The sequence below is a fragment of the Streptopelia decaocto genome (genome assembly GCF_964273445.1).
Source record: "Streptopelia decaocto genome assembly, chromosome: 3".
Classification (NCBI taxonomy): domain Eukaryota; kingdom Metazoa; phylum Chordata; class Aves; order Columbiformes; family Columbidae; genus Streptopelia; species Streptopelia decaocto.
Window position 1 is genome coordinate 51,769,362 of NC_138656.1, and position 15,018 is coordinate 51,784,379.

The following is a 15,018-nucleotide window of genomic DNA, read 5'->3' on the forward strand; positions in this document are numbered from 1 at the left end:
TTAACTGGTGTACTGCCTTTTGATAGAAAAACTTCATCTCCTGCCTATTTACAGCACAAACATTTCAGCATACCAGGTCATAAAATACTCTGGTCTGTTAATAGATGTGGTGTTTTCTCTAGGGTCACACTTTATTCCACGTTATTGCTAGAACTGGCATCTCTCGAGGAAGGCAGGCTGGCTGCTGGGTGCAGGATGGCTGTCGAAAGCCGTCAGCCAAGGTGTGGGCAACAGGGACACGGCCTCCGCTCTGCCTTCTCGCTGGGGAACAGGGAGCTGTGCAAGGAACAACCCTGCAAGTGACAGGAGCCTTTGCGGAGCTGGATCAATAGCCGATACCCCAGCAACAGCAGGAACAGCACCCCGCTGTGTGCCGACTCGTGCTGAGCAGCCCCAGCGCTGCCCCTGCCCCACCGGGGCACTGGCTGTGGGGGCGCGCAGGACTCCCTGCTCCTCCCCACTGGCCTCTGGGTTCGGGCAAGTCCCTTCACCACGCTCCTGTCCCTCGCAGCTTCCACACAGTTTGTTTGCAGGTTCTCTCTCCCTGAGTAACTGGTCCACAAGACCATGTAGCTGGATGGAAAATCTGCTGGCTTGGATTTGGGCTTTGGATTATATCCCGAGCATTTGTACAGTGCACAGAAAAATAAGGACCTGCTGGAGTGCTGAGTATTAAGATACCTTATTTTCCACATAATTTCTCATGTTTGTCATAAAGCTGGGGAGTTTTTGAAACATATCAGCTATATTCTTAATTATTTAGGTTCTATCTAGGTATAACTAACTGAACAATTTATTTATTTATTTATTTATTTTTAAAACATTAAAAGGCATTAGAGACACTAACAGCTGAACTGCAATACAGCAGTGGGCCAAAGATGACTCCTAATAATACTACAGTATTAAAAATAATTTTTTGTATATTGGGACTGACCAGGACTGATTTACAGTTCTGGGAAGGAAAACATGATACAACTGATCTGACAGATGGCTCTATCAAGGAGGTGTCACAGGCACAGTCTCTGTGGAGCAGGAGGCTGCAGTGAAGAAACGCTGCAGGGAAGCGTGAGCTGTTTCCAGAAGGCAGCGGTTTTCGAGCTGGGTTCCACCAGCCACACTGAAAAGAGTAATTATGGACCCCTAGGCCTCTCCACATATTGTAACCATAGTTTTGAATAACAATTATTTACATGTGGAGAGCATTCCTATTAATTGATACTAGTTGGAGACCACTTTGGATATATTTGGATACTACATTGGAACAAGCTGCCCAGGGAAGTGGTGGAGTCACCATCCCTGGAGGTGTTTAAAAGGCATTTAGACGAGGTTCTTAGGGCCATGGTTAAGTGCTAGAGTTAGGTTACGGTTGGACTCGATGATCCTGAGGGTCTCTTCCAACAGAAACAATTCTATGACTCTATTTAACAGGAAACATCTATCAGACAATTCAGTGACATACTGAGGAAAATGATTAGGAACACAATTAAGCATTCTCTCTCAGTAAAGGCACCAGCTATTTTTCCACAAACCAGAAAGATAGAAAGAAAAGTATATTTAATGACTATTACAACAATCACTATGATTTCAGTAGCAGGGTAATATAAGACAAAAATCAAAGACTTTGGAACAGCTGCAAATGTTAAGGAACAGTATGAAATAATTCTGACAGAAAATTGTGAATGCAAAAGAAAGGCTATTGACAGGAATGTTAAGTTACTCAGAGACCAAGAGAACATTAATTTGTACACGTATCCATCACTGGTAATTTTCAAATTAAAATTTAGCTTTGCTACTTTCTAGATAAATTATTTCATTGAAATTACAGTATCTATGTAATGCAAGGAAATAGATCAGGTAATCAAAATACTCTTCCTTGGCTTATCTTCCAGGAATTTCAGTTTTGGAACACAATTGAAAACTGCTCTTTTCTTTCCCATGTGTTGCTTTATAAAAGTCATTACCTTGCCAGTGCAAAAGCTGATTAGTTTCACTATTTTATTACTAGAGCAATTCAATAATTCTCTGTTTCCACACTGAAATTTATCATTAGATTATAGGACATCGAACTGCTTGCAAATACCTGATAAAGTATTTATTAATATCTATTTATATAAAAGAAAACATTTTTCTATGAAAAAGTTGGTAATTTATATGCTTCATAGTAATTTGATTACTAAAACAATATTTGAAAAAAATTAAATGTAATTCAAAGAGCTATCTTGTATTCATTTGAAAATTATTTTTAAATTTAACATTATTACAGTAACCAAGTAATAACATGAATAAATGAGGAACTGGCACAGCTGACACTAAGGCAACTGACCATTTTAGTTTAAAATCTATACCTATTTAGATTTAAAACTTTGCAAAGGCTCCAGTTATCTTTTTTTTTAAGCAACAAAGTTGTAGTAGAAAACTAATTCAAAGGTTATGAAAGAAAATTTGTTTTGGTAGCATCTAAAATTATTCCACATCCCACTGTACATCAGCATGATACCAAGAAAGTACTGCCTCTTGTTATTACAGAGCTATGATAGATTCTGGTTTAAGATTAAGTTTTAAAGCTGACAATTACACCCGCATACATTAAGAACCTGGCTTACAGGGTTTCTATGTTGCTATAGTTGCTCCAGGGAAATACCCTTTTTCAGTTGTCAGTGATGGTATTTTCTTCAAGAAAATTACACAACGCACCCTCTCCCATGTCAGCATCATCTGCTGAAGTTAAAGAAATCGGTGCACATAGAGCCAGCAAACAATATGCTGCAAAGCACTGTATCAAACTTCCCCCTGCAGTGCATAGTCAGGGTATTGCTGAAGACCTCTCTTATCTTTGCCCTTCCTGCTGCTTGCTCTGGTGGGCATAAAAGGTGGAGTTTTCTTCAGTTCAAGAGAAGGTGAAAGACTCTCTCCAGACTTGAAGTCCAGGGTCATGGTTTGGGGCTTTAAAACTTTTCCACAGAAACAAGTGCCTACCAAAAAAAATGACCAAATAGTGCCCTGTACCCAACAACGGGATTCCTAAAGTGTGGAGTTAGTGGAGACCAAGACTAGCCAGAAAGCCTTTTCAACGTATTTTAGCACTGATTCTCCCAGGACAGGACCAGACCCACCCCACTCACAACACACTTCTCCTACTCTAGAGAAGCAGCATGGTGTGCCCTTTATTAGGCAGAAACGGAACCCCCCTCACTTTATTCACTTTGTCCACCCCTTCGGTGTTGTGTCCCTCAATTCTACTTTGGAGGCTTTTAACGAGAACTGTAAATGATTGAGAGGCACCCACCTTTGTTAAGAATGAGTAACAAAAAAGAAATACATGCTCCACAGAGAAAACAGAAAACCCCGGTTGAGTTGTGGTCGCTTGCTGATGAAGGAAGCAAACATTAAGAATGGGAGAAACTTTACAGAAGATCTACGCTTGCGAGACGCCCGATGATTACAGTATACAAAAGGGGAGATTTGTCAGAAATATCTTCTGACACAGCAGGCTCGAAGCTTTGGCCAGACTTCTCAGCGCTCTGTGCTGCCCATCAGGGCTGCTCCAGGCTCACTGTCTCCCATCCCCTCTGCTGAGATTCAAGTTTGCTCAGTGCAAAACTTCCCAAGTGGCTGTTGCAAAGTCCATGTTTTTCCCTTCAGAGACGCTTGTGCATTTACAGCAGAAGTGATTCATTATCTTTCCTTAATTAAGCAAAACTTGTCAGTTTGTGTCAAGGAGGTCTATCCATTTATTTCATATGAGTTTGAACTGTTACCCTTCACAAATCCACAACATTAATTTGGCTATGACTTATCTTAGGTGCATGCTAAAACATACATCACAGGGATAAACTTCTCAATATTCCCGTTAGCTCAACCACTGCAAAGCCCTGTATATTAATATCCCAATATTTCAGGAAGAAAATGATTATAAACTCAATTCATGAACACACAAAAATGTGCCATGGCCTTTAGATGAACACTAAGCTCCAATGAATAGGTTACACTTACGATCTTTCACCCTTTGTTTATTCATGGCTCATATCGGTGACTCATTCCTCCCACAGGAAAATCAGCAGAAGGGCACTCAAAAGAAGGTTTTACAACTATTCCTCAAATCTCTTCTCCAACCTCCTCCTCATCCTCCCCAGCTCCATCCAGTGCCGATTTTAGCTCCAGTGCAGCATGTGCAACAGCTTCAGCAGATCAGAACAGATCACCAGGACTTGGAGATATCTCCTCCGTGTCTTTTCTGGCTGCTCTGGGCTTTCTACCTCTGTACAACAATGTCTTTTCATCAGCTCTGCTTTCAAGGCCTAACAGTAGTGGCAGCAGTTAGTACAGTATAATGATTTCCACAATGTCCTACATTGCTTCAGCAAGACTTTGTAGAAGTCCACACATATGTCCTTTCCTTGTTGCTGGTGCCCTTCCTGTGTGGACCAGACACACAGCACACTCTCTCTGGTAGCTGAAGATCAGCGTCACAAAGGTAGCATGCATTTAAGAGCATGGTCATACACTATGGAAATCTTATGTCATATTTAGGTATATTTGTTGCAGAATAAAGAGGGTATACATTTTTAAAAGTGCCACATATCAAAGAAAATATTGCAGGGAGGAGCTATCAGCTTTATACCTCTACTAGTTTGGTTTACTTTCCAGTATATTGAGAAGATGGAATATAACCAATTCCACTGCTTGCAGCTGCTGCATACATCCTTATAATAGAAAGGTACATTAATTTACATGGGAGAAGGAAGAATTAGTATAATTATTTGCCATTTTGGGAGCAAATGTCCTTTTGTGAGCAGGAAATGGCCTGTATGGTAACAAGCAGATCAGAAATTTTTTACAACCAGGAATTATTGTTCCATAGGCCAATACAGTAATGTTTGGAAATTACACAAAAATAATCCCCCTCAGAAAGGACGATTATCTAAGCCAGCCTACATTAACAACTCACATTTTGAGACACCCTATAAACAGTCAGACCTTATACTTGATAGATCAATTTGGAAAGGTAGTTTCTACCTGATGTGAAGGTTGCTATCAAACCAAGAGATGTTACATCATGGAAACACACATCTGTTCCTAAACTGATAAAATTTGGAATGTGTCCAGTTGAATGAATGGGGCTGGGCACCTGCTTGTGAGAAATCTAGAAACAGAGGAAACAAAGAGAATTGAAGCCCTGGAAGGCTGACATCTTGGATATAGGAGGACACTGAGCCAGAGGTTTACAGATACCTCACATTTTAATTTTCTAAGTAGAATTATTCTAGTATTTAGAACGCCTGTGTCATTTACCTCCCCCTACAATGACTTAATTCCTTAGCTACATTTGAAAGCTACAAGTTCAACTAACTGTCCTCTTTGTTACACAGTGTGTGACTGTAAAATATGTAGAATGACTATTTGGGACTTGACTTCAATATTACAATGATTCAATAGTTACCTTTTCTTTCCTTCTCCTCTATAGAGAAGACAGTGGATGAACCAGGACTGGTGACAGTGGTTCAGGTGCACTTAATGAATTCAAAAACCTATAGACTTTACAATTAAAAACTTGTAAGCTTCACTGATTGCTCAGTAATTAGATTAACAGGTTGTTTCATATGTCAGCTGTATGCTGTAAAACCAGAAATATAAAAGTTAACAGACTGAAATACAACATCTGCTTCTGCAGTGGTGAAGCATAGGGTTAAATGAAGACATTACAGGTACAAAGAAAGAATTTATACCACGCTAAAATTCCCTTACCCCTCACAGCTTTCCTCTGACACAATAAGCTAGTTTCACTATAGCCATTTTATGGATTATGACTCTCTTACTCTCATTCCACTGACCAAATAAATGTTCTTTATGACTAACTCAGAGAGCCGGGGGTGAGTGGAGGATGGGGGGTGGGATGAGATGGCAGAAAGAAACACAGATAGACAAACAGTAAGAGACAGGGATGTCTTTGGCATCCTTTTGTTTCCTCCATTATGACATTCCTTTAGCCTACATTTATAGTATACAATCTTTTAAAGACCTTACTTGTTTCAAGTAACTAAAAAAGGGAGGAAAAGCACAGGCACAGTGGTTTTGCATCTAGCCTTTCAGTCTGTAGGAAACCTTATACAGACTTTAATCAGATTAAACTTGAGAAACAGGCTCCATTTATAGCTAGAGGAAATAAATATTCCTTTAGAAATTCATGTAATTCCTTACTTTGGAGGAACAATACATTTCAAGGTTAATTTTTCTTACATTGGTCAATGCAAGGTTGATCAATACAGACTTTTTCCCCTCCAATTTAACTAAAGCACAGTTGCTAATTAAACAAATAATTCTGGCACTCCTGGAAAATATAATGTAGCCATAAGGATTGCAAAAAAGGATGGGAAAGGACAGAGCTGTTTGTGTCAGAAAAGACAGCGATAGAGAGTTAACTGGTCCTCAGCCACTAATCCAGACAGAATCCTACAGGAGGAAATATGTCTAATTATGGTTTTAACTGGAAACAACTATGCATTTTTCTTCTGTAGGATCCCACTCACATTTGTATTGAAGCACAGTTACTTCTGAAGCAGAGTGCGCTCTGCTGGCAGAGCACTTCAATACATCTACAGATATTGGCAGAAAAGTGGTTTTGGAAGACCTGTCTCACAAAAAGCATCACCAATTTCTATGTCCATTCCTTAATATGCAACTTCAACATGCATGAGAAGACTCTGGTAATTATTCTATAGTATCTGACCTGCATGAAAACTATAGTGTGTCCTGGACTTTCACTGAAAACCTTCTCCTGGCATAGACTGATTCAAAAGAGCAAAGAGGACCTTAATTTACAAACTCATTTAAAGATCCACAGTGAAATCTGCAGAACTCAGTTTAATACCTTAAGGGAGTCCACTCTTAGTGTCCAACACTATCATACTGTGTGGTTCAAGGAAGTCTACTACTTGCATCAAACTTTTACAGATCCCTAAATAAGATGACAGCTCTGTTCTATAAGGCACTGAACTTGTATATACAGGGTGAAAAACCTGTCCTGAAATCCTCACTGATTACAGTCAAAAAGCTCCTAACAGTATTTGCCATGGAACTGAAGGAGATGACAGGTCAGCACTGAGCACTTTGGAGTCTGTTGGAGCCTCATTTTTAAAGGGACTGACTTTGCTGGATAAACAATACTGTCAACTGGGATCATGTTTACATGTTTTAGCAGGAGAGCATATGAGAATCTGGTACATGACCGTGGGTATGTCGACAAAAATATTATGTAAACACTGCAGTCAGTATTTATAGATTTCTGTCTTCTGTGGAAAATGCCATTTCTATGAGTATATTGGAACTAGCACAGTAACGCAAAGTTTGTTCTCAGCTAAGATACCCTCTTTCAAAAGAGTGTTCTCTTGATAGAGAGCAAAATCATAGCAGCACCATGAAAATAGGCTTAATGTGCTTTGATAAGAGAAAAGCACTGCAGACATAGAAGCTGCCCCCTTAGCACATTAAAAAGAAAAAAAAAAAAGGAGAAAAAAAGGAGAAGAAAAAAGAAGGAAAACGAAAAAAAAAGGAAGGAGTTCACCTCATGAGGTGTCTTAAAATGTCTGAAAGAAAATCTTTGTCAAAGAAACCAAGGGTTGCAATGAATTGCAAAAAGTGGTAAATTACAGTTTGATTACAGTTTGGTTTCTTTTTCAATATTGGTCTGAAGTATAGAGACTAAATTTAATGTGAAACTTGAAGAATGCATTTACTACTGACGCAGGCTCCAATGGTTTAACCTTTCAATTTGAAGAGATGCCTTAACACAACTAGTGCACACATTTTAACATCATATCTCCAGAGATCTAGGACCTGGTACTCCAGGGCAGTCAGGAGAGCACCCAGACTAAGCTCTCTGGCATTCCTTGCTCTTATGTGAGCACGATAGTAGTAAGTCAGGACTAAAGACTCAAGCACTGCTTGATGAGAAGCTATGCGTTTGCATCGGAAAACCACATTTTTGAAAATAAAAAAAGAAATAATCATCTTTATATAAATAAGCCAAAAACTTACAGAGCTTGGGAAACCTCTCATAGCAGGTATTTTTCAGTTTGCTTCTGTCTTCACTGACAACTATTATTGCCACACCTAGTTATTTGAAATGGCAGCTACAGATGTAAACGCTATGTGCTTTCACAGTTTTTAACATAGATATATCATTTCTCAGAGTGAACAGCAGCTCCTTGTTCAGTCACATGATGGTGTGCAATATTAAAATTCTCTGAGGACGATGAGGAAACTGGAACGTTGTTGCCCTCAGAGTTCCTGGAGTGTGTGCACAGCATGATCTCCAGTACACTGTAGAATAATTTAGACTGGAAGGGATCCATGGAGGTCATCTGGTCCAACACACCACTCACACTAGGGCCAACTTTCGAGCTGGATCAGGTTGCTCAGGGTCATTTGAGTTCCTAATATGTTCAACGATGGAGATGTCACAGTCTCTGGGCAAACTGTTTCATCATCCTCATTTTTAAAAAGTCTGCTGTCTATTCTATTTGCCTTGCGCAAACTGTAATCTGCAAAAAATCAGTAATCTCCAAGCCAAAGTGTATATATACAACCAACACATATTACAAATATGGGAAATGAAGATACATTGTCTGTAAATTTACTCAAAGAGTCTTTAGAACAAATGTTCTAATCAGTCCAGAAGGACAAACTATAAATGCCAAAAACACTTCTTGATACGATATTGTTCATGTGAATTCTATTCACATTTGTTGTCAGCGGTGGAAAACTCGTCTGCCATACAGACAGGCTTAATATCCAAATGGTGCAACTCAAATGTCCGATGCTTGAAAATAGAACTCGAGAAGCTCAATAACTGTATGGCAAATCTATTTAGCAGACATGACTTGAGTAAAAATTCTAAGATGAGATTTCTTAAAAGAATCATTTTAATGTCAACCTCAAGTAAGATTTCTAAAATATACAAAAAACATTGTCTACTGAAACAGTAAATCTTGCAATCTGAGGGAAACAGCCTGTTGCTTATGCACACCCATTTGCCCAGTCTCTACACAAAAAATTGCATTTAACATTAACTGTGTAACTGAGCTTGCTTCTGTAGTACCTTCAGAAATGGTGTTATCCAAATGTGCATCCATAACCTAAGCCAAAAGGCTTAAAATTTATCTTGTCTACTTTCAGCAGTCAAAGTTAACCTATATTCATTTTCTAAACTCTCTACTGTCAACAGAGATGGGGTCGAGCGATCTCACATATCTAAGGATGAAGTTCCACAGAAGTTTCATCTCTCTCCACTGATTATCTAACTTCAACTAGGTATCCAATAGTTAGACTGCATAACAATCTCATCTATTTTCAATATTTAGATTGCTGTATGTTTGAGGGGAGAACTAGACAAAGAAATCAGGGTGAGGACATGTACATAAGCCCTAAACGATTATAAAGTGATCAGCAGCTTAACCAACTGATCTTTAAAAAAATTCTTTAACAAATGCATTACTGTTTGTTTGTTTGGTTGGTTTGTTTTTTAAATAAAGCACTAAACCAGTCATGGCTTCAAGAATGAGCAAAAACATGTACAGTAAGTTCAAGTATTTAACTGATTTCCAGACCAACACATATACAAAAAGCATAATTTAATTTTCATCATTTTGCATTAACAATGACATTTTTAACTGTCACAAGTCTTTATGAATATCTAAAAGCCTAATACAAATATCCAAGTTATTAGTAAAGATTAGTCACTTAAAGTGTTACCAGTAAGACATTTGGTAACTCTGCATTAAATACTAACAAGCTTTTTCTAGAAGAATATTAATTTACAGTCATTCTTTCTAATAAATTTTTGTACAGTAAAAAAAAAAAATTAGATGTGTTTTTTTGCTTCCCTTTCCCACCCAACCACCCACCTAGTTTTGCTCTCACACTGAGGTACTAGCCAAACCTGATGATAAAAATCTCCTCAACCAAGGGTCTAAGATTTCAGTTCTAGCACCCAGCTCAAATGCTCTTTGGGAATAAAATCCATGTTTTTGTACAACGTGCAAAGTGCAAGTTTCCTCCAGTGCTATTAGAAGTGTGTGCTGCTAAAAACTGCCACAGAATAAAACAGTAACAATTAAGACTTTTTGATTTCCAATAGCTTTGTTACAGACCAGTGTTAGATGATGTTTATAGGAATGACAGATCAAGTGGATTATATATCGGTGCTTATTAGGTCAGGTACTTTCTGATTTCATTAGGCCAAACCAATATTTTTACTCAAGTTCTTCAGTTTCCTCTGTGAAAAGGTCAGCCAAATCCGCCACTGTCAGAACGGAGGCTTCTGACTGTTTCATGGAAGAGCTTGTGTGGCTGTGGGAAAAAATGGCATGCAGACATCAGAGAAGGAACAAGCTGTATGTGCTGAAGACAGACCACACAGGCCAGAGTCCAATAACTGTTCAGCTTTGAAGCTCAGCAGGGAAACACACTTTCCATCACAAAAAAACATACCCTGATCAGCTACTTCTCTTGCACTTTTTAAGACACTGTCGCTAGCAGTGCTCAACACCAAACACTGCAGAGGCAGCGGAACACGGAATAATCCGCTTTGCTCTCCTAACATCTAAAGGATTGGCTTCAGCTTCCAAGCATGAGGTTTGATATTACTTTCAAAACACCAGCCCTCACTGCATCACTCAACCACTGTATATTTATCAGCATTTTATAAATAATAGTAAGCACTGAAATTGAGGAAATAATTCTTTCAAAGCTAAAGCTGAGATCTTTCATAACTACAGCCAGAGACATGCATGTAAATTTTTAGTCTTACAGTCTGTAACAGCCAAAAAGTTGGAAAAGTAACTAGTTTTCCTAAACTAAGGCCTCCTTCTAGCTTTATTAGGTGTATACAACATAGTTAAGAGGTATTATACAAACCTCTTATACTGTCTGCATAAAAAATGTAAATATCACTTTTTTATTTCCACTCCCACTGTCATTGCTTATAGATTTTGAAAAGATAAACACAATGAAAACTGCTTTCCGTGTCTCCACACTAGACTGACTTACAAGCGAGCATCTGAACACCGCTTGCACTGACTGCAAAACCAACCAGTGTGACACTGAACTGACTAGTTTTGTAGAATTCAGAAATAATGAAAGAATTAATGTCCTATGTTAGAGCTTATAATATATGCTGTTACTCCAGTGGCAGGCTTAGTATTACTCCATTAATTGCAATGCTTTTATACTAACGGAATACATCAACTGAAAAGATAAATCATAATACATAATATATTGAGCTTTTATGAAATAAAATATACAAAATGTAACCTAAATATTTCCCAGAGAAAGACAATACCTTAAGCTTCAAGTTACTGGAACCAGGTTAAAAGATCAATTTTTCAAGTCTTAAAACTTTTCGTCAAAACTATTTGAAGAAGAACATTTGAAATTTATATCTAAAATATGCATAAACTGTAATAAAAGCACGGTTGACAACCACCTTTTCATTTTCAGTGCAGTAATAATGTTTAAAAAAAAATAAAAAATCAATACATACCTTCTATCTACAGTTTTCAGCATAGTCTGCATTCTCTCTTCTATTGTTGCTTTTATCAGGAACCTATGAACAATGGTAGATCTGAATGTGTTTAAAAAAAGAAAACAAGACCAGAAGTGAGCACAAGTTATGCTGTACTGTCAAAGTTCAAGAGAACATTTCTGTCTCACACTAATTATTGTAAGAGTGCTGAAAAAACACCACTGTATTTTAAGAAAACAAACTTACAAGGTGTTTAACACCTTCCACTGACATTTACGGATGCTTAGTGCCTCCCAGAGCACACACTTCCATTTGGCTGGATCACATACTAAATGAACACAAGCTATATAAACTAAATTCCTAAGGCAGATGCTGGGCAAAGTTCTGCTTTCTGTGTCCCTACTACAAACAAACAGTCCTCAAGAGCCCAACCTGTTGTTTAAAGAAATTACTTTGGTCCACTGGTTATATACGATGTTTATACTGCATTGTCACAAGTCACTCCAAGAGACAGAGCTCAATGTGATGGATAATTAAAGCTCATTCCTAGAGTTTTAACAATCAGGTTCTTGAAGATGGCAAAATACTACAATTTTTTTTTTTTAAGTCAGTAATTGTCATCCGTAAACATTAAATTGTAAACACCAGTAAAATGTAAAAACCAAAATGTTGATAAACGTAAAAAATGATAACTTAATTTGCAAAATAAAATTTCAAAAAGATGTAATTAAAAAAAAAGAAAGTAATGTCAAGCAGAAGAAAGTGAAATGGAAAAAAGCTCCAAAGATAAAACTGGGGGTGGGGGTGGGGTGGTGGAAATCAATCCAGGCTCCCCAATATAAATATTTTTCAATATATGAACCCTTCAAAGTGCTTTGTTTGGTTTTCAGATCTTAATTTGAAACTTTGGCAGGTAATTTTACACAAGAGGAATTTGGGGGGGATACTTAGTGATCCAGAGGAAAAGCACTACCTAAAAAAAAGAGAAGTAAATAAGAACTCAACTGAACTGGTAACAGTTGCAGCAGTGAAACTAAACATGCTCACGGTACTTATTTTTCTAATAGACCTCACCGAAGTCTTATTCTTAAGAAATACAACACACATTCTTGCTGGTTTTATTGCAAGGTTTTTGCCAGACCTTTTGTGCCAGCATCATGTAAAATTATAATGCAGGCTGTTGCAACTGATCTTTCTAATGTCCTCACAGCTAATTCAACATCTTTACCAATTACCCACCTCTTCTTAAACATTCTTTCACATACATACTCATTCATGCCCTCTCACTTTGCCTCCATTTCCAGAACACAAACCCCAGTATTATTCTAGAATATTTTTATTCCAGAATTGATTCCAGCTGTTTTTCTCACTCATGTACAGGGGATTTTTATTACTTTTTCAAGTGACATGGAACCTAAGGAAAAAATATAGATCTTATCCATTCAGAACAAACTTTCCAAAACCGTTGTTAAGTGTTCAATATTACCCATGTAAAATCTACAACACTGAAACAAACACAAGATAGGCAAACTTATTAATCTCTTAGAAAAGATCCAGATGGGAGTGAGGGGAGAACTGTAATTTTAAAAGTAATCAGTTCTAACAAGTGTGTGCTATAACTTTCTTTAAAAACAAAAACCCAACCAAACAAAAAAAACTTCCCAACAACTTACACAGCTCCTAATCTGGAGCTGGGAATGACCAGCTAGAAGGAGCCTCTCAAGGAAAGGAGGAAGGGCCGTGCCTGACCTCAGCCACGTTGTGTATTTTCAGCATTTTTTTTTTTTAATACCCTCATCTCCAAAATTGAGAAGTTCAATGAACTAGATTTATTTTGATTCCAGTATGCAGTTCTATTCTGGATCATATCTAAACCACTCAATGCAATTTAAACTCTTACTTTGTTTGGCCAATACGATGTACTCTGCCAATGGCCTGTAGCTCATGTGCAGGATTCAGAATGGGTTCCACAAGCAGAACATGAGTCGCTTCTATGATGTTTAGTCCATTGGAACCAGTGTGAAGAGGCAGCAGCAAAATATTGATGTTTGGATCATATTTAAATGCAGAGAGATTCTCCTAAAAGGCAAATACCACAGCAGTGTGACAGAAGTTCTGCAGAGAATGTGGGGGGCATCTCTATATTTTGAAGACATTATAGCAACTACTACAGGCCCCAGAGCAAGTCTTGCAGCCCAACTAATTCAAGACCTGTCACCCCAGAACTGATGCTCCACAGACATCACGAAGGCAAGAACTTCTTGTGATGTTAATCAGTGTCTCATCCTTAACATCCATGCCAATGCTTCTTTCTCAAAAGTGAAGGTACTGTTTATCTCCAAAGGGTTTAAATTGTGGCTTTTTGTGATTATGATTTTTAGAATGCATTAGAGATCAACGCTTCTGCCAAAGAAATTTGCTGCTCTTTCAGTTTCTCAAATGAAGCAATGAAGTAAAAGGATCAAAATAACTTCTATGAACTGTAATTTTCCCCACTGAAAATAATTTCAAGAAAAAGATCCTTTATGTACCTGAAATTTATTAATTCCATTGATTTGAGAAAAAGTCATGTTATTGTCATACAAAGCTTTTGAAATTATGTCCAACACATCTTGCCACTGTAAAAGAAAAAAACCACACAACACAATAAAAGTAACTCGACAAGCAGCATTGACAACTAAAATACACTTCTTATCTTCTCTAAGAAAAAGTAGATAAAGACCTTTCAAAATACTAGCATTTGCAGTTTAAAAAGGAGTTAGAAAAATATTTGAATGGCAGGAACCAAATCTTTCATAAAACTAAATAAGAAATGTAATTTAAAAGATCAGCTTGAATTAGAAAAAAATGGGTAGCTATCACAAAACCAGTTTTACAATGTATCAAAAGTGTCTGTACATTACATTTAAAAATATCTATGATTTCTAATGCTCATATGTAAGTCTAAGTGTTTGACCTTTAAGAAAACAAGCTTTTACGTCTGTTGACTACAATCATTGTTCATGACCCAGTTACATGAATTGCCCTACAAATTCTCAAAACAATCACGTGGCTGTACAGAGTGATCCAACATTTTGGTTGCTAAACTAATTCCTGAAAATATTATGACTTCTTTAAACTCACACACACACAAAGAGAAGACAGAAAATAGTGATTAATACCGTTGAGAAAACTAAGGATTTAGCCCCTGGGTCTTTAAATTGAATTCTCTTCAGTGTTCGGACCACAGCTTCCACTTTGGTGGAGTGACTTCCCTTTGAAAAGTCAAAGAACAGTATTAGTAAAGTACGATACTGAACAACTCCTTCCACATTCATTGTTTTATCAAATAATGTTACATTAGGACTCTTCCATATCTTACACAAATTTAAAAATCAGCAACCTGGAGGAAGGGCAGGTTAAGCAGCACTGAACTGCTTTTATACCTCCCTTACGCACTACTATAGGATCCACGGTTTATTACAGCGTGTGCAGTACACAGAGTAACAAAGTGCCAC

At 37.7% G+C, this 15,018-nt stretch overlaps 1 protein-coding gene across 1 annotated transcript in view; it reads right to left on the reverse strand.

Moving 5' to 3' along the window:
- Positions 1 to 9,612: 9,612 nt before the first annotated feature.
- Positions 9,613 to 15,018, reverse strand: part of SHPRH (SNF2 histone linker PHD RING helicase) — a 50,279-nt gene continuing 44,873 nt past the window's right edge. The window contains exons 26-30 of the mRNA XM_082047300.1: positions 14,683 to 14,775; positions 14,053 to 14,139; positions 13,422 to 13,600; positions 11,540 to 11,620; positions 9,613 to 10,347 (exon numbers count right to left, since the gene is read on the reverse strand). Of these exons, the coding sequence (XP_081903426.1) occupies positions 10,251 to 10,347; positions 11,540 to 11,620; positions 13,422 to 13,600; positions 14,053 to 14,139; positions 14,683 to 14,775 (537 nt within the window). The 3' untranslated portion in view covers positions 9,613 to 10,250. The remainder of the gene's footprint in view (positions 10,348 to 11,539; positions 11,621 to 13,421; positions 13,601 to 14,052; positions 14,140 to 14,682; positions 14,776 to 15,018) is intronic.